At 50.6% G+C, this 26,671-nt stretch overlaps 2 protein-coding genes and 1 long non-coding RNA gene across 4 annotated transcripts in view; 2 read left to right on the forward strand and 1 right to left on the reverse strand.

Annotated features, from left to right (window-relative positions):
- The window catches only part of GATAD2B (GATA zinc finger domain containing 2B), a 98,410-nt gene extending 88,807 nt beyond the window's left edge, over positions 1-9,603 (forward strand). For both annotated transcript variants that reach the window (XM_036922238.2, XM_036922239.2), the window contains exons 4-11: positions 175-306; positions 612-743; positions 1,213-1,383; positions 1,889-2,204; positions 3,282-3,484; positions 4,414-4,524; positions 4,659-4,776; positions 5,448-9,603. In XM_036922238.2, coding sequence (XP_036778133.2) covers positions 175-306; positions 612-743; positions 1,213-1,383; positions 1,889-2,204; positions 3,282-3,484; positions 4,414-4,524; positions 4,659-4,776; positions 5,448-5,581 — 1,317 coding nt within the window. In that variant the 3' untranslated portion in view covers positions 5,582-9,603. The remainder of the gene's footprint in view (positions 1-174; positions 307-611; positions 744-1,212; positions 1,384-1,888; positions 2,205-3,281; positions 3,485-4,413; positions 4,525-4,658; positions 4,777-5,447) is intronic.
- Positions 1-26,671, forward strand: part of DENND4B (DENN domain containing 4B) — a 135,580-nt gene that overhangs the window by 107,317 nt on the left and 1,592 nt on the right. The window lies entirely within an intron of this gene.
- On the reverse strand, positions 10,551-14,635 carry LOC130681691 (uncharacterized). The gene is made up of 4 exons (XR_008994939.1): positions 14,371-14,635; positions 13,377-13,484; positions 13,130-13,259; positions 10,551-12,615 (listed from the first exon to the last, which is right to left on the reverse strand). It is a non-coding gene; the product is annotated as an uncharacterized LOC130681691 (long non-coding RNA).

Consider the following 26,671-nt stretch of genomic DNA (forward strand, 5'->3'; position numbering starts at 1 on the left):
TACTGAATACCAGGCACTGTGCCAGACCCCGAGGACACAAAGATGATAATCTCATCAACACTCCTGCTTCTTATGGAAGGTGAAGGTTTCAGACCTAAAAGAAGAGGTCATCTTGCAGGAATGGACTCTTGGTTCCTGCTACTACTATAGCTGACAGTCTGTGTGTCCCCTTAGGGCAAAGGCATCGAGGAGCGTCAGCAGCTCATCAAGCAGCTGAGGGACGAACTGCGATTGGAAGAAGCCCGCCTGGTGCTGTTAAAGAAACTGAGACAGAGTCAGCTACAGAAGGAGAATGTGGTCCAGAAGGTAGTGTGCCCTGGGAATAAAGGACTGGGGGAAGGGACAGAAGGACGGATTTGAGAGTGAGCTGCCTTAGGTGTGTTCAGCTGGGAGACCCATTCTTCTCTTGTTCCATGGTTTTTAGTCTCTAGGAATAGTGATATTTTAAAATCTTAGACCTTAAAATCTTTATTCCATTTTTCTCATTTTTCCTCTTGGTTAATAGGCATGTCACACTGACAAAGAATTGTAAAAGTATAGAAGTACACCAGGTTTCTACCTCTGATTATTAGCTTTCCTTTCCCTGTCTTATTTTCTCTTTTCTCTCCCAGACTCCAGTTGTACAGAATGCAGCATCCATTGTTCAGCCATCTCCTGCCCATGTGGGACAGCAGGGCCTAGCTAAGCTTCCCTCCCGGCCTGGAGCCCAAGGGGTTGAACCTCAGAATTTGAGAACATTACAGGTATGTGACTGATAGTGGAATCTTAGTGTCAGAGGACCCTGTTTATCCTCTGTGTGTTTTGGGGCTTTTGTGACTGTTATAGAAGCATCTGGCCATGATTAGAGGTGTTATTACTACAGATACTCTCGTTGGTCCTTTATGGCATGATTTAGTCTGTAGTAAAAATTAATAACCCTCATCTTTCCACTGTAATTCTTCTCTAGAGTCTTCCAACTTAGTCCTTTTCCATATAAGGTTAACTTAAACCAAAAAGGCCAGGAAATTCCTAGCTACTAATCAGGGTTTCCACTGATGATAGATTTGTCCGTAGATCATTAGACAGAATTACCAAGTCAGCTGTGTTTCTGTGTTTCCACCGAGCTGTGTAATATACTCAGCTGTGTATTATAGACAATGCTTTCTCTTTAGTATTTTGTGGGGCATTTTACTGCCTATGACTAGTTCTTTTTTTCTTCTTCTTCCCTTTCAGGGTCACAGTGTCATCCGTTCAGCAACCAATACCACCCTCCCACACATGTTGATGTCTCAACGTGTTATTGCACCAAACCCAGCCCAGCTACAGGGTCAGCGGGGCCCACCTAAGCCTGGCCTTGTACGCACCACAACACCTAATATGAATCCTACCATCAATTACCAACCGGTAAGAGAGAGAGCCCTAATGCAGAAACAGAGAAATACTTTATTTTCTTTCCCTATTGAAAGGATCATAGATTATAAACTCTTAGACATAGTAGACATAGAGAAATTCTAGGACAACAAGGTAATTCTGGGGTAGCTTAGATTGACAGCAGTCCCAAAAGTAAAAGCGTTGAATTATGTAAAAATAGTAGTAGAAAAGAGGTTATACAACAGAGCAGCAGTAAGCTAAAATCTATCTAGAAGAAAGAGAGGGATCTAGGGAATAAGAACATATGACAGAAAGTATCCCTAATCTTTATTTTTCTCTTAACAGTTTTAGCTCATAGCCACTATTACTCTCCTTTCCTGTGTTCCAGCGTTCTTTCTCAGTAAAGAGGTTGGACATGTCTGGGTCTTTGAGTTTTATGGACGCTAAGTAGTCCAGACTGGTATTCTCTGCCATGAAAGGAAAAATTGGTCCTTTCTCTCATATACCATCACTGACCCCTATACTGAATCTATTTCAGCAATCAAGTTCTTCTGTCCCCTGTCAGCGCACGACATCCTCTGCCATCTATATGAACCTTGCTTCCCACATCCAGCCAGGCACTGTGAACAGAGTGTCCTCACCACTTCCTAGTCCCAGCGCCATGACCGAAGCTGCCAATTCACAGGCTGCAGCCAAGTTGGCTCTTCGCAAACAGCTGGAAAAGACACTGCTGGAGATTCCACCCCCTAAACCTCCTGCTCCCTTGCTTCACTTTCTGCCTAGTGCAGCCAATAGCGAGTTCATCTATATGGTAGGCTTGGAAGAAGTCGTGCAGAGTGTCATCGATAGCCAGGGTAAGGCTGTTTCTTCTCCTCAGTTTTTTATCTAAGCAAAAATCACCAGGTATGACTGACATGACCAAGTATCACAGGCTGCTGTGTAATATTAAATATTTCTTTGCTGTTGCTGAACTGCCTCCCATCTCTTACTCAGAGGCTGTTTGGGAGCAACTTCAGGAAAGCTTTTTGTGTGTCTTTATATTTTAGGTTTAATATTTGTATTGTGCATTTCATGTATTAAACATACTTCTCACAGTATATTCAGTTCTTTGAAATGGTGCCTAGCATGATACATCATAATTTGATGCCTTGAACACTTAATTATTTATTTAGTTTATTTTAGACCTATTTTTAATGTCAATGTTTATGGGGCATTGTCCTGCATTATTGTATTCATTCCCTGCCATAGGAGTACTTATAGTTAGGAAAATAGACATTCTGATATAGGTAACTATACCACATAAAGGCTGTAAACCAACACTAATCCAGACTATAATGTTTTAACACTGTACAGTGTGTAATAACAGAAGTTATTAAGCCTGAATTTCCGAACATATGGACTTAGGGGAACACTTGAAGGTAGAGGAGAATTGCCTCAAGGGCTCAGTACTGACTGTAAATAGATCACAAAATGAAAAGGTCAGACACTGATAACCAAAAATAGTAAGTGTAGATGACAAGGATAAGTGCAGTCTGAGGTAAAGAGATGCTGTGTTGACTTGAGGTAAAGAGAGCAAAAGTATTGGCTTGACTAGGTGGAGTCCTGTGATTCTGAAGTGACACATTTTCTTCTCACTGTAATATATAATAGGGAATCAGAAAACTTGGTTTCTTGTCATAGCTTTGTCATTTAGCTGTGTTTCTTAGATGTAGTTCCTTCATTTGTAAATGGGGATGGTACTATCTTAATTCCCTAAGTGATGTTACAATCAAATGAAACAGTAGTATGTTATAAATTGTATCCTTTTTGTAGAGTCTTTTTTCTTAATTCAACAGAATAAACCCCTGAAAAAGGCTTTACTTGATAAAGGGAGATAGAAAAGATAGGGAGGAAATGTGAAACCACTGATCGTTCTTTTTGTTGGCGTCTAGGCAAAAGCTGTGCCTCACTTCTGCGGGTTGAACCCTTTGTTTGTGCCCAGTGCCGCACAGATTTCACCCCTCACTGGAAACAAGAGAAGAATGGTAAGATTCTATGTGAGCAATGTATGACCTCCAACCAGAAGAAGGCTCTAAAAGCTGAACACACCAACCGGCTGAAGAATGCTTTTGTTAAAGCCCTACAGCAGGAACAGGTAAGAATTCTGATTGCTCACTAACTGCCTGCCCAGGTTGGGTTTTCCCAAAAGGCAGTTCCTTCTAGTTTAGGGGAGTTGTCTATATGGTCCCATAGTCCTGGTGATCTAGGTTTCTGGATCTAGGTTCCTAGAATGTGCAGGCCTGGGTTCCCTTTTTATCCTCCTAACCTTTCTGTGTTTCCCATTCCTGTCTGATTATTTCTGATTGGGTAAGAGTATAGTGACATATAATGGCTGAGGTTAAGGGAAAGGAACAGAAGGCTTGAGACTCTTGGCTTTCCCTAATAGCACCAAAGAAATCCTTCTATTCTTGATTTTATTTCCTCCTCAAACAAATAGATTTTGGTGGGAGGAATTTATATTAATCTCTTCGAGAGAAATAATTTTCTGCAGTCTACATTTGACAAAGAAAACACAAAGAGTAAGTTATAAAGTAGCTCAGTGAAGATTAGTGGTGATAGAGTGTGTGAACAACTATATAATATTATTAGAAAGAGAATATCTTGGAGAAGAGAAGCTGTGTAGGAAGCTCAGGTCCTTTTCCTTTATCCCATTTTGCACTCCACCACCCATCAGAGCCCTTTGGGTAGCATCATGGACCTTCTGGAAAATGTGTAGACAGGAGCCAAAAATAAAACCTCAGTAATTTTTGAGCCTTAATTAGATCAGTCAGCTCATCACCACCACCCAGATCTCTCCTGCCAACTTCTGAGAGCCAGCTTTCCTTGTGAGAGGGATCCCTTAATCAGTGAAGCATGTTGGCTGCTTGTACCCAGAGATCTCACTGCACCTACCCCACCAGACTCTTCTGCCTTTTCCATATCCCTCCAACTAGTTGGCAACATTAGAGATAAGAAGGCCTCTAGGTTTTCTGGTTAGGGAATTGGGCGCTGTCCTGCCCAACTTGACCTGATGACTCCCAACAGGAAATTGAACAGCGATTACAGCAGCAGGCAGCCCTCTCCCCAACTACGGCTCCAGCTGTGTCCAGTGTCGGCAAACAAGAGACCATAATGAGACATCATACCCTTCGGCAGGTGAGGATTTCTCTTGAGGACCTGTCAGCCGCTTAGCACACCTTGATTTCTCTTCTGTACTCCCATATCCTTATCTCCCCTTTAAACTTTCCATCGAGGCAGAATTGTGGTCAGCTGTCTCCTCATTGTTGCAGGCTCCACAGCCACAGAGCAGCCTCCAGCGGGGCATACCCACATCTGCCCGTTCCATGCTTTCCAACTTTGCGCAGGCACCCCAGCTGTCTGTGCCAGGTGGCCTCCTTGGCATGCCAGGTAAGAAGGGTTGATCTGAAAACCTTTTTCATGGATCAACTAGTAGTACACAGTTCTTTAGCAGCCCCTTTAGGTGAGTTGTTTCTTCTCTTGTTTCCTGCTCTTTCTTAGGTTCTGCTCCCTTCACTGTTTTGTTACTTGAAATGTTTGTTAAATTTGTAATACATGCCAGGCACAGTGCCCTAGGATTTTTTTGGTGGTGAAAATGACACAGTCCCTGCTATCATAAATGTAATGTTTGATGTGCCTTTGGTAGGCATGTGGTTATTGACCTCTTTTGGCCAGAACAGCAGAGTCACTGTCCTAACCCTGTTTGAATAATCCGGAGATGTTTTTCCACAGTCAGTCGCCCTGAAACTAAAGCAGATTCAATGATTTCATTACTGTATCTTTATTATTTTCCTCTCACCACTGTTTTCTCTCACTTACATATACTGTCAAGACCATGTTCATTATTCTTGATAGGACTGAAGTTTCAGAGGGACCTCTTTCCCTTAAGCTTGGGAACAAAGGGTAGTTGCTATTGAAATAAAGCTTAACTGAGTCTAGAAATGTGGGGGCAGCTTCTAATGTCTCCTCTCATCTCCAGCTCTGTAGCCCCAGGGTATTGCAGAAGAAGGTATCATTCACTCCTTTTAATATCTTTCCTCACTTTTGTCTCCTGGGTCTAGGTGTCAACATTGCATACTTGAACACTGGCATCGGAGGACACAAAGCCCCCAGTCTGGCAGACCGACAGCGGGAATACCTTTTAGACATGATTCCTCCCCGGTCTATATCGCAGTCCATCAGTGGACAGAAATAACGCCTGTCCCACTTCTACTGACCCAACCTTATCCTTTACCCCCTCCTCTCCCAGTGCCCCCACTTCCGTCGCATGCAGTGCCTGTACTGGTGCCTACCATACACGGAAAATAAAACAGAGAACAGAAGACAAAAAACAGAAATCACCAGGAAAACACATGCCCTGCCCCGCCACCTCCCCTTTATTTCACACTGCTGCGATCTCTTCTGCTGCTCTGTCTTCTCTCGTTTTCCTTTAACAGTGAGGTGAATCTTCGCTTCTGATAGAGGTCAGAATGAGGTCCTGGGGAGAAATCTAAGCCCTCTGACATGTGTTTCTAAAGTTTGTTTTTATGCTATAATTATTATTATCATTTTAATGATGTGTGTCCTCCCTTTGTTCAGTGGACGGTTAAGCCTTTTTATTATCCCCCAATATTTTTCTTTTTTGCTTTTCTTTTGTCTTTTTTTTTTTGTAAACACAAATGACATTCAGTTAAATGATAGGAGCATTGCAGTAGGGTCCCCAACTGCTAAGTAGGACAGGACTGGGAGCGTTAGGGGCAGAAGTTTTTAATGCACTTAACCCAGATGTGGGGGGAGGTGGTGGCATCGAGCAAGGAGTAGCACACAGCTGTGGGTGTCTCTGGGCTGCACAGTTTGGGAGGCAGTGTTCGGTATTGAAATTGGGCTCTAAGAATGAGGGAAAGGAGCCTGGAGGGAAGCTTTAAAACTTAACCACCCTGGAATTGACCCATAGAGAAGGGGAGAAGGGGGCATGATGAGGAGCATAATGTTGAGCCAAGGAGGACTGAGACCAGGTCCAGGCCTTCTGGTTGCTAGGGAAATAAGATTGGTCTTATTTTCTGACCCCAGTGGAGACATGGAAGTCTATTCCAGGCCAACTAGCCCAAAATTATTGTGTCATCTTATTTGCTTTGTAAAATCCCCCCCTGCCCCCACCTCTTTTTTTTTTTTTTAACTCCTGATCTGCCCCCAGGAACCACAGCCCCATCTGTAACACAGGAAATGGCTGTTCCCAGCCTGAGTTTGCTGGGTGGCCCAGAAGTTGGGATGGGCATGCGTGAGTGAAATGTCAAAGGAGGAAATGGTCTTGAAGGAAGAAGGGCTCTTTCCCTACAGTTGAGACTGACTCTCACATTCGTCTCTCCCTTCACCCTGAGTGCCAGCAGGGAGGTGATGAGGCTGGAGTCCTGCCCCAACCCTGCTGCACTGACTCCAGAACCAGCTGCTCAAAGCCAAATGACTGGTGGCAAAACCAACTTTGGACCTGTGCTATAAAAGTGGCTGTGTTTTGTCCCCAAATATTCTATTAATTTTACTTTTTTGTTTTATTTTTTTCTTAAGCTCTACTAATGTAGAGAATGAATTAAATTGTGCAATGTTGCTGTTCTGGGGACTGGCGAGATTAGCATCCCGTTTGCCTACAACATGGGGGAAGGGAGAGGACCAGGCTGCTTTTAAGGTAAAGGAAGCTCCTTGAAGGTAGAGGTTTCTGTTCTCCTCATAGTATACACCCACCTGCCTCTGCAGCTCTAGAAGCTGCCAGAGTGTGAGGAAGGGGTTCTCAGCAGAGGGGTGTAAGAGGAGTTTAACCTTTTACCCTTGAAAGCCACCTGGGGAAGTTCCTCCAGTTTTATTTTTTAAAATTTTAAAGTAAGAAGGCACTTTTAAAATTAACACACACAAACTGCACATCTTCCTCAGAGTTTGTGGATGGGGTGGGCGAATGAGCTGGAATCGGGCTGTTTCCCCAACTCTGCCCCATATCCCAGAGCCAATGTGGGTGATTATATTGGCCCTACGGGCCTTCCTGGCTTTTTTTCTTTACTCCCTCCCCCCAAAATCATTGAGCACTTAATAAAGGAGCAGAGATGCAGCCTGTATCTGGGCTCCTCCAGTGGTGAAATGATCTGGAAGTTAGATGCTAGAAACAGGTAGTGATGGGGTCGTTTCAAGTATTTTTCTGGGGAATGTACCCCTCACTGTAAGAGTGGGAGAGGGAGGGGGGTTAATGGAACTGGGTCTGGGATTATTTTAAAATTATATATATATATATATATAAAGATATATTCTTACATCTTTTCTTTGCCCTCTGTGCTTTGAAAGCACTGGATAAATTGTTTGGTTTGCTTTCTCTCTTCCACAAAATTGGAAGCTTTTTTTTTTTTTTTTTTAGTATTTTCCCTATAAGTCATCTTGCCTTGTGGCATGTCTGTCTAGCCTCTCCCCCGCTCCCCCCATGATGAAGTGCCATTTCTGTTACGTCTCCCTTCCCGCAGCTCAGAGGTGCTCAGAGGTACGAGGTGCCCAAGTTTGTCAGTTGAGATTAAAAGTAAGGAACAGAGAATGTGCAATACCGTCTGGCTGGGGGCTGTCCCTGCCCTGAGCTGAGTCCCTTCCCTGGGAGCCAGGCCACCTTAGAATGGAGTTCGGAAGTAAGATGTGAGACAGGGGCAATGGGGAAGGAAAGCCCGTGGTCCCGTCGAGTGCCTGCCAAGGTGCTGAAGTGATGGGGGAGGGGTGCGTCGTCCCTGTTCTTGCCCCTCAGGGTCAGTTACAGAGGCTGCTTGTTGACTAGTATCCTCCACGACCCTTTTCTCAATCACTGAGGCTTGATTTCTTACCCTCTCTCCCCTCCATTTTCATATCCTTTCCAGAGATTAGTGATGGGGGTGAGGTTTCTCTAATCATGGTAAAGTATTAGCCTCCCACCTCCGCCTTTTCTTCCCTCTTCCTCATCCTTTCGTCTTCCTCATTTCTCCGTTTTTTCATCACTGATTGCCTTGTGTCCCTCCAAGTCTGTTGTTGTCCATCCCCAGGCCTTGGGCCCTGTAGACACTAAGCCTCATGCTCTGTTCAGAGTCGCCCTCTACCCCTGGAACTCTGACGCTCAGGGTAATAATACTAGAGTGAGGATCCCACTAGTTCTGCTTGGCTTCCTCCCTCCGTCCCCAGAGGCTCTAAAAGTAGTAGCTGATGGACAGTGACTTACTTCCTGGAAGCTTGAAATGGGTGGGTGAGCAGCAAGGCTTGGGTAAAGCTGAGGGACTGAGGTCCTTATTTGTCTTTTTTTTTTTTTTTCTTTTCTGTCACTTGACCACAGCATCTGGACTTCCTCCATCCCTGGAATAAGTATTTTTCCACATTTTTGGATGTATGTATGGTAGACAATTTTTTTTAAGACACAGAGATAAATGTTTTCCTGCTTTGGTTACCTTTCCTTCCCCTTAAAAGGACTTAGCTCTAGAACTGCTTTGTAAAAGATGCTTCTTGGTATTTTACTTTTGTTCCTTTTCCCCAACCATGCCCTTTCTCCCCACTCTGCCAGAAGGTATACCCTTCTCCCCACACTCCACCCCCTGCCCCAGTCCTAGGCTCCCTTCCCCTCCAACAAGACCTTCATTAGCTTATGATATTTGCTGCCGAGATGTTATAACAAGGACTCATTCGTGTATATAAGCTATTTCTTGATCCATTTAAAAGGAATTGTACATTGTGTAGAAAAAAAAATGAAAAAGAAAAAAAAAGCTCTAGCCATGGATATTGTGAAACTGTGTTATGTCATTTTGTAATGTGCCCGTTTGTGTATGATCCGTGCAAAAGGGTTTCTGGGGAAGGGGAGGGGGCAGGGAGGCAGGGCTGTGGAGGGTGGGGAGGGGAGTGGGCCGGGCCCAGCACACTGAGACTGGCAGCTGCTCCAACCCCATCCCTCCTTAGAGATGCCACCTCCCCCACCACCCACCCCTAATTTGTGCCTTGCCTCCCCACCCTGGAGTAGTCCCTCCGGGTCACCAGCACTGCCTTGGCAGAGCCCACTCCCTACCCTAATCTGCCCACCCTCCCTACCCCCCAGCATTAGGTTGATACTGTGGGGAAGTGCTGGGGGTTGGGAGGTAGCCGAGGACTGGGGCAGTTCCCGGGGGCATTGAAACCAAGTATTATTATGAATTGTAATTGTATTTGCACTGTTTTCTTCCTCTGATTGCATCAGCATATATACAATATACCTATATAACAAAATCCAGTGTCAAGCTTTCTTATGCAAGGGATTTCCCCCACCCCATACCCCCCAAAAAAACCTAGTTTCATGGGCCTTGAGGGTGGATTGCCAGGGGATGATAGAAAGGATTTTAACAACTCACTCTAAAAAAAATCTCACCTGGGGAGAGCCACCTTCATCTGCACACAGTTTAGGCTTTGTAAATTGGAATGAGGCTAGGCTACTGTGAAAGCTAGGGATCCTAGTCCAGGCTGAGGCGAGGGGGTGGCATGGTGGCACAGTTCCCAGACCTGGGGTCTAGTCCATGCTTTCCCCCTAATTTGCATGTGACCTTTGGCAGAGTTAATTTTCTGGGTCTGTTTTCTTGTGAAGTAACAAGGGAGATTCATCTGGCCACCAAGTTTAAAATTCTATGCTTCCTTCCTCACCTACAAAACAGAACTTGACAAGGTAAGGAAGGTAAGTGTTGGGCTGAAAAACCAGGTAAAAACGAAGTGGTTATGTGTGTGACAATGCCCTTGGAGAGCTGCCTGGCCTCTGCTGTTACTTTTGGTTTGGAAAGGCAGTAGAGTGGTATCTAGGACATCAGTTAGACCTGTGACTTCTTCCCCCTCATGCCTCTAGTCATCTGAGGTCCCTTTGTGAGCTCTAGGATGTGGAACTTCCCCCATCTTCTTGGAGACAAAATAGGAGATCTCAGACATAGTCCACATCTTATCTCCTTCCCTCAGATCTCATCTGAACCCCCTAAAGGTAGATGTCTCACACTGTCTTCTTCAGGGCCCAATTTCCCCACAGCCTGGGTTGAGCACCCCACACTCTAGGTTCTTGGCTGGTAAAGCCTGGAGAGGATGCCGGATGATGGGTGAAGCCCTGGTGAGGGTGGAAGGAGAGATTGGGGGTGGGGGGTGGGGAGCAGGGAGTTGGGATGGGGAATGGCCTCTAAATGGGGTGGGTGGGAGGGGAACAAGACCCTTTTGCACAACTCTCTTTTAAGTTTCCTTTTTTTTTTTTTAACTCATTCTAATTTTCTGCATTGTGTTTGGGAATTAAAATGAAAAAACTAAGACCAATAGAAACTGGTTTTCAAAAAGGCAAATACACTCCCATCTGTTTCAGATGCTGTTGAGCATTTCAGCAGTGACAGATTCAAATAAGCTAATTTTTGGAGAAAGGATTAAAAGAAAAAAAACTTTGTAATATTTATCACTTGCAAGCTATGTTTAATAAAGAAAGGAATGGTTTCTAAACTTTCCTGTGGCTTGTGCCTTTAGTCCTGGTGGGGGTTGGAGTGGCAATTTGGTGGGGCAATTTTAGGGGTAATTGGAGATGAGCTATGGCTTGTACTCCCATCGGTCGTGGGGCACCTTTGGCTTGTACCCTTTTCTTCAGTTGTCATGATTACTTAAAGCCCTTACCTGTATTCTGTCTCACTGTTCCCCTCACCTTCAGGTGGACCCAGTGTTCTGGAAGCTGCTGACACTATTTAATGACCTGAAGGTGTCAGGAAGAAGGTGGAGTCTCCATCTATCGTTGGCCTTGCCCATCACGTTGCTGTGGTCTCCAGGAACCAAGACCTTTATAACATGTTACTTTCTCCAGGTGGGAACCTTACAACAGCTCACAGCGATCTTTTCTTAGCAAAACAATTGCAGATATGGTTCCTTACCTGAATGCAGCATCCCCGGGAAGACCGGATGTGCTCTCACCGCCTCAACACCTCACTCTCCCAAGTTTTCCTTTTAACCCAGAATATTAACCAGCTCCTAATACATTGTTTTCCTTTTGGTTTTTTATTTCCAACAAAGCACTGAGACCAGACTCTCCCAGAGAAGAGGATGTCATTCCCTCAAGGACTTGAAGTTCGGGGCTATTCTTAACCCATTGGTCCCCTGCCCCATTTCCTAGTTAAAGATGCTTCTACCCCTACGCAGAAGGAGGCAGGGGTGGAGAGGCAGGGTCCAGCCTTGCTGGGGTCTTGTCATTGCTACTAACCTCACTCTATAGGAGCAAAGACGAGACAGTGTTTGGGGTCCCCTAAGCCCTGGGTTTTCCTTCCTCCAGGGCCCTCCGCCCTTTCTGGCACAATACTGGACAGCCCTGGAGGGAGACACTGATTGAGGGAGCGTTGGGGCTTTGGCTTTAGGGTGTAGTAGGGCTGGATGAGGAGGGATGTGGGCATTGGCTGCCATAGGCTGGCAGAGGGTGGGAGTGGGAAGGAGGCAATCTTTGGGCACCTAGAATTGAAGGCCTAGATGGCTAGGGTGCTCCACAGCCTCTGTGTCCATTCTACAGGGGCTTCAAGGCCACCAAACCCCAGCTTAGACTAATACCATCTTCAAAAATAAAACTCAAATGGGGAGGGATGGCCCCTGAGAAGAGGCCAGTGCTTTGGATCTGGAGAGGGGAGATGGGTATTTGGTTGCCCAGAGAAGCAGCCCGTGTGAGCTCCGATGGCAGGACTCACGGTGTTGGGACCAGGGGAAAGGAACTCTACACCCATTTCCTCATGCAGACCACAGGGAATGCCCGGTGCCTGTGCTTTGGCCAGGCCTCAGCTTGGGCGTGAGGAGACCAACTGAGCTCTCAGACTAGGGATCCTGGTGGAGCTGGAGATGGTGAGAGCCCTGCCTTGCCCCTTCCCTTTGGGGGGCACCCTTAAAGCTATATATCTTTGGGTAGGTTCATATTTGGGTCAAAAGAATATATTGAATGGGCTATAAGGCTAGAGTAACAAGGTTGAGGCTAACTCCCAGCCAAGCTTGGTTTAGTTTGAGGATATCTGATATGCTGGGGAAGACAGAGACTCCCCCATTCTTGAGGAGGGAGGAGCGGAGAATCCTCACCCTCTTCTGTCTCCCTGCGGTCAGACTTGCCTCTCCCCGAGAGGGGCTGAGGGACCTTTGTTTCTTTCCTGACTCCAGGGCGACAGTGATGGGTGAGGTAGATCCTTTGGTGGGGCCAGAGTTCGTGGGGTCCGGGAGGGAGCCAGCCTGGAGGGCTCTAGGCTAGGGCGGCTGCTCCATGGTCACCTAAGGGAGCAGGAGGTGATCAGGCCTTGGCAGCAGGACCCCGAGCACACCACCCACTCCCCTCACTTGAATCCCTCACCTGGGTGCTGAGTTCAATCTCCCCTCGTTTCCCTCCACTCAGCCTGTCCTCGAAGGTACCCAGCTCTGTCCGAGGCAGTGTGAGGCACTGCCCAGCGCTCTCTGGGCTCCCCTCCCTTCATCCTTGCCCCACTCCCCCAGGGTAGAGGTGGGCCTCTTCCTTGGGCGCAGAAGGCTCAGTCTGCCTCTGGCCCACTTCCTCCACCTGTCCTCTGCCGCGGGAGCCCCAGTGCTCTCTGCCCTTCATGCCGCCCATAACGCCGTCTCCCACTCCTGGTGCTGCGCAGCTGAGAACTGGCGCTCCCTCTCTGCCTCAGTCTCTTCATTTGTAAAACAGATTAGTAATGGGCAAGGGCTCTTTCCTGCTCTTTGGTCCTGTGCCACAGGAATGCAGACTATCTTCCTATTTTTCCACATTAGCCCGCCAGGCCCTTACCTATGTCTCCAGCCCAGGAGGTGGCACAGGAGGCAAATGATGAGGGCAGCCAGGCGCACGTGGATGCCCACCACAGCCCCAGGCAATGAACTGCTCGCATCCTGGCTGCAAGAGCACCCAACCTTGCACTCTGTGGACACAGTGCCCTCTGTCAGAGGACCGGGATGGGGACAAGGTGCAACCCCCACCTCCCTGAAGACTGACAGCCATGGGTCCTGTGGGAGGGGCCTGCCCTGACCCCACTCACCAGGGGTGGCCAGCGGCACATCACACAAAGAGACGACGTGGGCACTGCTGTTACCATCCCCGTGGCCATTAAATGCCTGGAGCTTGATCTCATAGAGGGCAGCTGGCTCTGTGTGGAGGAGATTGTGAAGGGAACAGGCCTTTGTGGGCCAGGAAGCTCAGTGCCCAGGGCAAGACCACACTGAGATGGGGGCCCCAAGGATAACACAAAAAGGTCCAGGGCCTCATCCAGATCTGTGTAGAGGAAAGAGCTGACACTGTTAGCCAGGAGCAGGGGCCTCTCAAAATGGGTAGCTGGCAGCTTGCAGTGGAAGAGTTTGAAATCCTGGATGGACCCAGCTGGGGTGGCAGCTTCCAGGAGGCCTGCACGGAGGCAGCATTAAGCACTTTGGTGGAGAAGCCCAGGGCAGTAGGCGCTGCAGAGGAAATGGGATGAGCTGGTCGGCAGCCCCTGCCCTGCCTGAGGCCCGGGGCTCTAGGGCTGGGGAGGTGGGCACTCATTGCCACCCATCGTGGAGGCATGGATGGAGGCAGAGTCCTGGCTGGCACCCTCTGCTGAGTGGGTGCACATGTGGATGGAGGAGGCTGTGGCAGGCTTCAGGCTAGAGAAGACATGCCCAAAGGTGCCTTTGCCCACAGCCTCCTGGAGCTCTAGGCTGGCTGGCACTGAGGAACAGAGCAGCTCGGCGACTCAGCCTCCCTCTCCCTCTCCTCGAACACCCCACCCTCACATAACTTCCTGGAACCGGGCTGGTCCAGCCAGGCCTCCAAGGAAGCAAGGAAGGGGCTGCAGAAGTTGGAGCTGGGATGGGAAAGGCCGAGGGTGAGAAAGGGGCTGAGGAGCATAAAGGGGCACCAGAGGACCACATACCCAGAAGCCCAGCAAGAGTCCAGTCTGGCCTGGGGCCATGGAGAGTGAGAGGAAGCTCCCCCTGGCCAGGCAGGAGCAGAAGGGGGCTGGAGCCAGGGATGCCTGTCCACCCCACCACACCTACCTCTCACGCACGTAGCCAATGATGTCCCTGTTGGAGGGGCGTGGTTCCCAGGACACTCAAATGGCAGAAGTGGAAAGACCTACTGCCTGCAGGCCCCTGGAGGCAGGGGGTGGCTCTGCGTCCCCTGTCACAGCCAGGCGGGTGCTGGCCTGTTTGGAGCCCGCGCTGTTCTCTGCCACGCATTGGTAGATGGCCTCATCCTCGACAGAGACCCCTGCCAGCATCAGTGTGCTAGGGAAAGACACAGCTGCTGGGGGCTCCTTCCTGCCAAGCCCCCTGCCCTGCTGCAGGCCCCTGCCTATCTCAGAGACCCACAGACCTGCCCTGGGACGGGACACACCCCCGGGTGTGAGCATAACCTAGAGAGGAGCAGGCAGGGCAGAGGGCTGCTGTGAGTGGGGTGCTCGCAGGGGGCGTGGGGGCTGGTCAGTACAGGTGGAGAGTGTTTTTATAGGTGGGTGGATTTGTGGGCCGGGGAGCTGGGGAACGCGTCCCTCAGGTACCTGTTGTTGTGGGGGCAGCCGAATGTCATCCCCTGGACTCAGCACCTTCCCATTCTTCAGCCACACCAGATGGGGCTCAGGGACTCCCTGGGCTGCACAGGTGGAGACGGTGCTGCCGCCAGGGGTCATGGACACGAACTGTGGCCACTGGACAAACTCGGGGGGGGGGGGGGCTGGGCAGCCAACAGCGGGTGGAAGGCACCATTGGCACCTCCTGTCTGCTCCTGCCCCTGCCCTCTCTCCATCCAGGTTTCTACAGGGGAGATGGGGTGCCCAAGAACCCTACCCTGCCCCAGCCCCTGGGGCTCACCCTGCACGAGCAGCACGCCCTGCGCTGTGCGCCGGACACGCGTGCCTAGCCGGTTGGCAGCTCAAACGTAGACGCCCGAGTGCTGGACCGACATGTCAGAGATCATGAGGTTCCTGGTGCCCAGGACCTGGAAGCCCTCCATGCCGATGGAGCCGTCTGCAGGGAGGTGACGGGTCAGGGCTGGGAAGAGGCAAGGGCCGGGGGGCCGGGACGCTGGCGGGTGGTGCACACCCAAATGGCTCCAGGAGACAGATGGCTGCGGGCGTCCGGTGGCGATGCACTCCAGCACTTCCATTTGTTGCACTGTGAGCGTCAGGTTCTGAGGCCCAGACAGGATCTCAGGTTCCTGCAGCAGCCGCGGGGATCCCACTGCAAGGCGGGAACAGCAAGTTGAGGGATTGGGAGCCAGAATCCTCTTTGAGACTTCTGGTCCTCCAGTAACCAGAGCTCACAGCGGCACTGAGCAGCTGCTGTTTGACTCCCAATTTACAAATAAAAACAAGGACTTGTCCAGGGTCATGGGGCAGTAACTGTCAGGGGGAAAGCTTTAACCCACTAGGCAGGCCCCAGGTTAAACTGGTGGGAAGGAGAGGAAAGGGTGCAGCCGTGCTCCCCGACACGTACTCCCAGGGGAGGCCCACATCAGCGTCAGAGCAGGAACTGGTGCCCCTTCCCTGAGAGCCTCCCCTGTCCCGCGGGCCTAGGTCCCTTCCCCGAGCCACCCACAAGCTGCAGGAGACCCTCAGAAAGAAAGCAGGTCCCCCTAGGAACTCAGTGTCCCAACTGCTCAGGAGGGAATGTAAACGTGTATTGAAATACACTGCTATTGGGGTCTAAACCGCATCTTCATTTTATGCCACCCTCTCCCATTTTATTAGGTTACTCAACAAATCACTGCTGGGGGGCTGCCGTGTGCCAGGCACTATTCTCTCACAGGACGACAGCTGTGAACATGGGGAAAAACGGGCCTTTGTTTTTCTGTCTGGCCTGTCACCCCCATTTTTGTTTCTCCACTTTGTATTTTATGAGACTTGGTAACATATTTATGACCCTGTCATAAAGGTCCTTTATTAGAAGGGTCTCAGACAAAATTTTATGTCTCTAAAATGGAAGTTTCTCAAGAACTGTTATAAAGTCTGGCACATCTTTAAATATTCCTCAAGGCCTAGAGTAGTGCCTCCCTCCCTCCCTCCCTCCCTCCCTTCCTGTTCCTTCCTTCTCTCTCTCTCCCTCTCTTTCCCAGTCCCTCTTTTTTTCTTCCTACCATATACTGAAGACTGAGTGACTTTGGACCAGGCATTCCAATTTGCCTCTTAAAAGCTCTCATATAGGCTACGGACTGTCCTGGAACGTCCTGGTCTTGGCCAAGGAGGTTCTGTTCTGCCTGGTAAGACTTCCGTGGCCACAGCCTGGACGGTATAACAACCCTTCAGCCCTCACTGGCTGACATCCACTCCCACCCGCCAAATACCAGGCATTGTACTTGAGGTCCTCACATCACATTATTTCGCTTAATTCTCTTTACAGCCTGGGAAGCACGTGCTTTTATTTCTCCAAGTTAAAAACCAAGTGTCAGAGAGTTGAGTAATGTGCCAATGTCAGAGGGACTGGCAGGAAAGGGACTCATACCTGATCTTGGAAGCACTGGACAACTGACTGCATGCCTTTCCTGCCACTGTGAGCTCCTTGAAAGTCTGAGAAATTCGGTCTCCCTCGGGCCATCCCAGGGTAAGGCGGCCCTGGGGCCGTGCTTAGGAGTGAATGGTTCGGGGCCTTGGTCCCCAGCTCCTGTCCCTGGGGAAGAGCCTACACTGACCCCAGCTCCTTTCCTGCCCTCTAGGCAAATGGTGAACTCTCCGTTACTGGTTGATCCTCTGCTCCTGACAGGCTCCTGCTCCTCCTCTTGTCCTCCCTGCCTCTGCAGGCAGCAGGATGGACAACCGTGCCTGCCCCGGTTGCCCAGCATTTGGCCAGATCACATCATGGAAGCGTGGCATCCTGCCCTCCCACCCCAGATGGTTGATGGGAAGGGGAAGTGGGAGGCCAGAGGCCCCCCGCCGGGGCTTCCCCCTGCCCTGGGGAAGGAGCCCCTCACCCCACCCTTTGCTTTCCATTTCTAAATCAGTTCCAGATCAGAGACACAACAGTTCCCCTTTCCTTTTCAGTCTTCAATGCAAAAATTATACACCATTTGGTGACATTTTGTCAGAGATGTTTTTCAAGTCCGTGGGGAGCATCTTGTACGGTCCCAGGTTCACTAGTTATCTGCGCTGTGAGGCCCCCTAGTGGAGGAATCAGGCAGGCCTTCCCCCACCGACACCTGTGGTGGCTTGGCTTCAGGCTGTGGGGTCAGGGGGCTCACTGCCAGGCACCAGCTCCACAGGATGTGCTGCGACCCTCACTTTGGGCGCAAAACTCTCCCACCCACTTGGCCTGTATTCGGGGTCGTCCTCGATATTTCGTCTCACCTACAAACCTATGTGCATCCTCACCCCACAGACGAAGCATGTAAATGCACAGCCATGTTCACACGTGCACATGCATGCACACACACAGACTTGCTCGCACCTGGGACACAGGCTGACTCTGAGCCCCAACTCTAAACCTGGATCAAGTCCAAACTCCTTTTCGTGATGGGCCTTGCCTACCTTTTCTACATCATTTCTTTGTTACCCTGAATCCTGCCCATTCTAAGGGCCAGCAACGTGGAACTGCCTCCATAAACCACACAATTCTCACCCTTGTGCTTTTACACAAGGAAATGCCAGAAATGTCTCCCTTTCCACCTTCCTGCCCCTCTCCCTACCCTTCAACGCCCGGTATAGTATTGCTCACTCCTGAAGCCCCTGACCATCCTTGCCTGTAGCCCACGGCTGAGTTCGAGGCCTCTGCCCTGGTTTCCTGCAGCACTTCCGTCTCTACTGGGTTGTAAGCTCCAGGATGCCCTTGCTGCCCCCAGCCTGTTCAGTTTGCTTATGGCTGTACTCTGCCTAATGTAGTAGGTGCTCTAAATGTCTGTCGTCACAGAGTGTCCGCACTGCATACAGTCACATCGACGACACCCACTCCCAGGTCCTACTCTCTTCTCTGCCCAGGGCCCACTGGGAGTCCCCTGGTCCTTGCTTACTGCTCAGGGTCAGCTGGGCATCCTGGCTGTAGCGAGTATTGACCACATTGCATGCCATGCAGTGGTAGGTGCCCACGTCAGCCTGGCTCATGCTGGTGATACGCAGGATGCCACCACGCAGCAGTGTGACCCTGAGGATGTAGAAGTCACGGGTCCACAGCCTGCTAGTTGGCTCTCAGCCCATGTCCACCACACTACTGGCTGGTGCTCACCGGTGGTTGGCAGTTCGCAGGGCTAAGCCACTGTGCTCCCAAGAAATGGAGGGCTCAGACACGCCGGATCAGGCACTGGAAGCGCACAACTGCACCCAGTTCCACCTCTACGGACTTGGGGTGTTGGTGGAAGCGGGACAGACCTGGGGAGACCCAGGGGACAACCTGAGCACCCTCAGAGCTGGTCCAGGGCTCCCCCCCAGCAGTTGTGTCCCATAGCCCTGGCTCCCTCCTCTGTGCCCACAACTGCCACTTCCACCTGGTCACCATGCAACCTCACAGTCTCACATCTATGACTTTTGTGGGCCAAGCACCTTGCCCTCCTCCATAAAAACCATTTAAAGTTATATATTACAATTCTGTTGATATAAAAACAAATATAATCCAGACTGAACTCATTATTATATGTTCATGATTATATTCACTTTTTTTTTTCCTGGTTTTAAAGAAATTGAAATTTAGGAATTTTGTAAGCCCCTAAAAGTACCCTGGGCGCTAGTGCCCAGGCCCACCTTGGGCGGCGCTGTGCCCCACTGATGCCCTTGTGGGTGCCCCGTGCACTCCCATCCCCACCCCCAGGAGCAGCCTGGGTACTTACTTGCCAGCTGCCCTGGGGCCCACCGGCTCACCAGCCGCCCTTAGCGGTTCAGGGCCGCACAGTGGTACTCATGGGCACAGGAGGGAGGGCTCCGGTGGGGGGGCAGGAAGGCCAGGGGCAGGGAGCCGTCCGCCATCAGGGTGGCACCGCTGTCTTCGGCCAGGGCCAGCCCATCCCGCTGCCAGGAAATGCACACAGGCGGCTCGCCCTCCACCTGGCAGGGCAGCACCAGCGGGTACTCCCACATGGCCACCGCGTCCCCGGGCCCCTGCACAAAGGCCGGCTCAGAGCCTGCAGCGCAGCCCGTGAGACAGTGAGTGAGGCGGGGACATGGTGGCCTCCTGGCCCACCACCACCGCTCCCAGGCTGGGCAAGGGGCAAGGAGGCAGGACTTTATGGGGCACCTTGGGGCCGCAAGGGAGGGAGGCAGGGCCCAGCAGTCTGAGGGGCAGGGGCAGGGCCAGGCCGGCTGGCGGCAAGGGCGGCCCAGCAGGCCACCATGATTGATGGTCCCTTTCAGCCGGGCCCTGGCAAGTGAGAGGGTGTGGCGGGCACAATGCCGAGGTCAGGGGCCAGGCATGGACACTGCTCCTGGGGGCACAGTGGGGTCGCCCCTTCCCTCCCCTGCCATCCCATCCGCCTGTGTGCCCCGGGGTCAGCTTCCCAGGACTCCCAGCACTTCCCCTCCCCCTGCCACCAGCAGGTCTCTGAAAAGGGAAGGAACTCGCTTACGCTCATACACTCATTCAGACACACACACACTTGAATTAAAAATCCCAACCTCACAGGCCACCCCACGTTCTAGACACGGTTTCCATCCCAGACACAAGTTCTGACATATGACATGTTTCTCACAAACATAGGTCACATATGGATGTCCCTACAGACTCCAAGTCACAAATACACAAGCATAAGGCACCAGACACCACCTCGGGAAGCACTGTGCCCTGCTGTGCACCGAATGCACCAACAGAGCTGTGAACCCACAATGCACAGGCCCCCAAACGCTCAACCCCATAACTATGGTAACTCAGCCTGCAAGGCCTGGCTGGACCTGCCCAGCAGATGGGGCTGCTTGAGGCGGCAGGCTCAGGGCTCAGCCAGCTTCAGCACCCCCAGGGACGTCTGTGGGGAGACCTTTAGGCCCCCGCCTCTGCCGGCCCCTCTGCCTGTCAGCCCCTCCTCACCCTCCCCTTGCGGCTCTTTGCTTCCCAGAGGCCCTCCCCCCACAGGGCTCTCCCCTGCAGCCTGTGCTTTCAGCTCAGGCCACCTTAAGTCCTTACCTCTCTCTCCTGCACCCTGCCTCCCAGCCCTCCCACCCTAGGCCTCCCGGTTTCTCATCTGGCTCTCCCCCAACCTTGCGCTGCCCTGAGCTCCCTACTCCCCCAGCCCCCGGCACCCCCACCCACCTTACCGGGTCTGGAGCAGCAGCAGGAACAGCACGGGCCCCATGTCCCCTCCAGCCTGGGGCCTGGCTCTGGGCATTCCCCTCCCCGCACTCGGGGGGTGGGGCACGGGGTGGGGGCTCTGCTGTGCTCTGCAGAGCCTGGGCTCTGGGCAGGCTGAATCCTGGGGTCAAGGCTGGAGGCTGCTGTCCTTTGCTCTGTCTTCCCGGGAGCTTTCCTCCTTGAGCCCACTCTCCACCCCCATCCTCGCTGTCCCCTCCTCCAGGGCCAGACCCAGACACCAAGACAATTGGGGTGGACAGGGGAGGGGCGGAGGCTGAGAGCAGGGCAAATTGGGGGGTCAAGCCCGCCCTGCCCCTTTTCCAGCCTTCGGACTTCTCTCCGGGACTGAGACCCGCCCCTTACTCCCTCTCAACCTTCAACGGAATGAGTGAAGCTCTAGGCACAGCTGGAGCATCTGCTCCACTAAGCTCATGTCTGGGGATCCAGGGCTCGCGCAGGGGTGGCTTGGAGTCTAATTTGGGGGTTCCAGAGAGGGACCAGCGCCCCCAGCCTCCTGGCAGAGTCGCTGTCCTAGGTGCTGAGCTAGGGCCCAGTGCGGGGTAGCTCATCCCCTTAGCCTGGTTCGCTGCCCCAGTAGCCCCCACAATTCATAGTGTCACTTTACAAAGCTGTCCTCTCCATGATTGCTAGGACAATGGACTGGGGCCGTCAGGGGCCAAGAGGCAGCCAGCCAGCGGCGGGAAGTGGGGACCTAGTCTCCACAGCCCCATCCTAAAAGAAGAAAGAGGCCAGACTTCCTCCCCTTGCTGGGCTGACCATCTAAAACCTGCAAAAAGGAGGGCTACCCGTGACTCTGAAAGGGGCTGACTTTGAGACTTGTCATTTCGGCAGGATCTCCCCTAAACGGCATCCTCCCCCTAAAAGGCAGAGTTTCCAGAAAGATGCCAGAGGAAGTATGAGGGTGGGGGTGAGAGAGGATAAGGAGAAAAAGCAGGGGTGGGAAATCTGGTTGGGCCCCCAGAAGCTCTGGCCAGTCTGGCCCTGGACCCATTCTCCCCAGTCCCCATCAGCTCACGCTTTCCCCTCGGCTTCTGTGGCTGGGGTCACCCTGCCGAGCCCTGTCTCTTCATCGTGAGCCGCTCGCCGGTCTTCAGCACAGCGTGCTCAGCCTCCTCCCTGGCCTGCCCACCTTACTCAGAGGCACTCTGATCAGCCTGCCGGCTCCGCCTCCTCGCCCAGCATCTCTCTGTCACGGAGCTCCCAGTGCGGGTTCCCCTCCTTCCCCAGAGTGGCCCCCTGAGTCAGAGCAGCCTGCACAGGAAACGGATCACAGGTCCTGAAGTCAGGGAGAGTGAGACAAATCGTTGTCGGGCTGTATGTCCTTTGTAGGCAATTTGACCTCTCTGACCCTCTTCATCTATCAGATGGGGGTGGATGTGTGATAGAAACAGCTTGCCCCAAGACTGGGAGGATTAAATGAGGCAGGGGCTTCAGAAAGAGTGGAGCTGGTGAGCATGTTGGGGGTCTGATCATGCCGCCTTCCCTACCTGGTGTCCCCTGCTGCTGTCAGAACTACCCCCTTTCCAACACCAACAGGGTGGCCTTGTCACCTCCTTACCTACAGCACTTGCCTTGTCACCTCTGAAAACACAGGATGAAGAACGACCAGTGCAGAGGACCGGGATCAAGTCCAGACTCTGTCACCAAACAGCCATCTTGCGTTGGGCTGGGACCCCTCGCCTCACGGAGATTCCTTCACCTGTAAAATGGGAAGATGGGCCAGAACCATCTTCCAGAATTAGGAAGACTTGAACTGTAAGAACTAAGCACCTCTCCTTCTCCTTCGTTTTAAGAATAGTTTGTCTGAGATAATTTATATACCATTAAGATGACCTGTTTAAGCTGCACCGTTCAATGGTTTTAGCGTATTTACAGAGTTGCGCAACCGTCCCCATAACCTATGTTAGAACGTTTTCATCACCCCCTAAAGAAACGTTGTTGTCCCCAGTAACAATCGCTCCCAGGTACTGTACCTGTGGGTTCGCCTATCTTGGACATCTCCTGTAAAAGGAATCAATACTGCTTGTGGTCCCTGGGCCTGGCTTCTTTCATTTAACGTAGTGTCTTCAAGGGGCATCCATGAACAGATGACATGGGAGCTGTTCCTCATTTTGGCTATTACAAATAATGCTGCTATGAACATTTGTGTACAAGTTTTGTGTGGCTATAGGTTTTTAGTGCTCTTAAGTACGTATACCTAGGAACGGAATTGCTGAGTCACATGGTAACTGCATTTTGAGGAACTGCCAAGTGGATGTAGCATTTTACATGTTAAGTACTTCTTTTAGTAACTAAAAGATACGAGTTAACTTTTTGTTGCTCCCCGGCCCCTTTGAGAATTTAAGGAAAGCATCCATCCCCTAGCCCCCACAAGTATAAACACTCACATTCCCATGCGCATTTGCATACGCCCCTTGAGCCCCTTGTTGGGAAGTTCCGTCCAGGGATCAAGCCCATAAGAGCCTCCACGCTCAGGATCGCTGGCAGGATTGCTTTGGGGACAGCTGCCGCCCTCCCCGACGGTTCACAACTGGCCCAACCCTGAACAGCCCCGGGCTTTTCTGGAATGACTTCCCTGGAAGGTCTCTGTGGCTGACGAAATCCTCCTGGGGATTTCTCAAGCACACCTGGGACACAGGTCTCCTTTCTCGCTCTGCTCGCGACCAAGCCCTCTGTATCTCTCCAAGCCCTTTCTCCTGCCTCCATCGGTCTCCATCTGCCTCCTCTTCTGTGGCAGGTGAAACAGTGGCCCCTGAAGGCATCCACATCCCAATCCAGAACCTGTGAATATGTCAGGCTACCTGGCAGAAGGGAATCGAGGGTGGATGAAACTAAGGCTGCTGATCACCTGACCTGAAAAGAAGGGGCTTATCCTGGATCGTCCCAGGCGGGCCCAGTGTGGTCATAGGAGTCCTTACAAGTGGCCGAGGCCAGCAGACAGCACCGGGAGGAGGTGCTGGGAGACCCCAAGCGCTCCCTGCTGCGTGCCCAGCGCCTAGAGCACATGGCGGGCTCTCTGCCAACGCTTGTTAGGGCAAGATGACATTGCAAACCCATACTCAGAACCCCCTCCGTCTGGCCCACATCCCCTTTCTGAACCCCAGTGTGGCTGATCCCGTGCAGAGTGGAGCAGAAAGCAGCCTCCAGCCCTCAGGACTGCCCCTCACCACTCTCCCCACTGCAGCCCTGAGCATGCGCCCTGACACTTGTGTCTTGCCAATGGGTTTCAGCCCTGGACAAGTTCACTATGGATTCAATGAGACTGAGGAATGACAATGAAACATTCTTGGGGTGAAAGGGTTTATACCCAACTTTATTCCCACGGTGGCAGGTCAGTCACTAGAATCCCATCCACTCAGAGCAAGTCTGTATGCAGCAAGCCGGGCTCTGCCTCTGGGCCCCTCTGTGCCCGCAGCCGTCTCAGTCTCTGTCCTCGGCGCTGCTGCCACTCCAGTCTCTACTCTCCTGCAGCTGTGCAGCAGCCTTGTGGCCCTGCCACCACGTGGCCCAGAGCACTGGGCGGAGCTCTTTATATAGAGTCTATAGCAACGTATTGCCCACACATGGGTGGTGAGCAAACCGACCAGGGCCAGGTGAGAATCCTGGCGGAAAGAACCTTCACTTTATCCACAACTTGCCTCCCCTGAGCAGTCCCCCTCGTGCTGGGGTCCCCACATCCTCAAGGTAATGGCAGTTCCTTCCAGGGCTTACAGGGCCCAGTCCCCTGCAGTCCTGCCAACACCCCCTGCCCCATCTGCCTCATCTCGCCTTGGCTCCTGCCAGTCATGGGGCTTCACACACTCTGTTCCCTTTCCCTCTGCTGGGTGTGTCTTCCCTCAGTCTCCCCTTTGCTGAAGAAAAGTCCTGGACATCATCTCATTTCACACCTAGGTACTTAGGTGATCTTTTAAAAATACATTTTTTTCCATAACTGCATCATTATCATATCTAATAAATACAACCACAATTTCTTAGTATTAATATATATATAATATTAATGTTCCCCTAATACCTAGTCCATAATCAGATTTCCCCGATTGTCTCAAAAATGTCTTTTTACTCCGTTGTTGTCATTGCTTTTTAATCAGGAACAATACACTCCACGTGGCTGTTCTGCCTCTTGAGGATCCAATTTAGATCACCCTCCCTCCTCACTCATGTCTCATTGAGTCACTGAGGAGCTGGGATAAATTTTCATGTAGAATTACCCGTATTCTGGATCTCTCTGATTTCTTTGGTATTACTGAATACGTTCCTCTGTATATGTTCATCCCTCTAGAGATGTTGGCTGTAGAGGCTGGTGAGGTTCAGGATCCACTCTTAGGGAAGACGACTGTAGAGGAGGTGCTGGGAGCGACATGTTCCTTTCTTCAGGAAGAGCAAAATGTCTGCTGATCCCACTTTCAGTGATTCTAAGTTTAAGGGTTTCAGGTGGGAACAACCTCGCCTGTCCATTGTAAGATTTCCATCAGCCTCTCATCTGATAGCCTTATTCATTGATGGTAGTTGCCTGACTCAGTTTTTCTTTAGGGGATGCTCAGTGAAATGTTTCCAAATTCTATCATTCCTTTCTCACTTAGTAACTGGAAGTTACTTCTTTTGTAAAGAAGAACTTCCCCTCATCAACTAGGACAATTTGGCAACCCTGAAATACAATTCACACAGGAAAGATACACATAGGAAATAACAGTTTACACAAGGACAAACGCTTGGTTCTTTCATTTGCAGAGTCAGCAGTCTGTGCTTACCCAGTGCGCCCCCCTTCTCTCCCTTTAGTAATCCCTCTGAACTGCTCCATTTTGTATACCCAGTTTCAAGTGCATTCATGAATCTTTCCGATGTTCCAATTGCCCTGTATTCGGCAGTGGGGGGCGCTGTGTCCTTTTGCTCTTATCCCATTCTTTGAGATCTGCTTTCTGGCACGAGATGCTCCAAGGCTCACCCTGAGTACTTCCTGCCCCAGACCTGGAATCAACCTTTCCTCCAAGGAGCTGGGCGGCAGGAGGTCTCACTGTTGTCAGATTGTCCATTGCTTCTAGGCTTTTTTAGTAACATTGGAAGATTTTTACTTCATTTATGTATTTTATTTTATATTTTTATCTTTTTTTTCTCTTGCTCTGCAAACAGTGACTCCTAAACTGTGTATTATTATTATACAATATATCATAAGCAACCTAAGTGTCCATCAGTAAATGAATGGATAAAGAAGATGTGGTACATATACACAATGGAATATTATTCAGCCATAAGAAGAAAAGTAATCCTGCACTTGCAACAACATGGATGGATCTAGAGGGTATTATTCTCAGTGAAATAAGCCAGGTGGAAAAGACAAATACCATATGATCTCAATTATTTGTGGAATATAAACACAAAGCAAAACAGAAAGAACAAAACAGCAGTAGACTCATAGACACCAAGAAGTGACTAGTGGTTACCAAGGAGGAAGGGAGGGGATAGGGGCAGAGGAGGGGGAGGGGGACTGTTGAACCACTCTAATATACATTTGATAATAAAAAGTATGTATACATACCATAAAATATTTTCAATAATAGCACCAATAGTGCCTTTCACAAATATACTACCAAGTGAAATGTAACATATTTTTTTATCTTTATTTGTCCTTAGGGAAAAACTAACTATTGCAATATATACTCCCTGTACAAAAAATAAGCTGTACTCCATCAAAATTTAAAACCTTTGTGCTTCAAAGAACACTATCAGTGAAGCAAAAAACAATTCACAGAATGAGAGAAATTATTTGCAAACCGTATATCTGATCAGGAACTGGCAATAGAAGAAACTCTCATAACTCAGCAATAACAAGGCAAATAACCCAATCAAGAAACAAGGAAATAATTTGAATAGGTATTTCTCCAAAGAAAATATACAAATGGCCAGTATGCACATGAAAAGATGCTCAACATCACTAGCCATCAGGGAGATGCAAATCAAACCACAATAAGGTACCAGGTCACATCCTCTAGGATTTCTGAAGTTGAAAGACAATATCAAGTGTTAGGATGTAGCAAAACGAGCCCTCACACATTGCTGGTGGGAATGTAAAATGGTGCAGCCACCG

The sequence above is a fragment of the Manis pentadactyla genome, chromosome 19 (genome assembly GCF_030020395.1).
Source record: "Manis pentadactyla isolate mManPen7 chromosome 19, mManPen7.hap1, whole genome shotgun sequence".
NCBI classification, from domain to species: domain Eukaryota; kingdom Metazoa; phylum Chordata; class Mammalia; order Pholidota; family Manidae; genus Manis; species Manis pentadactyla.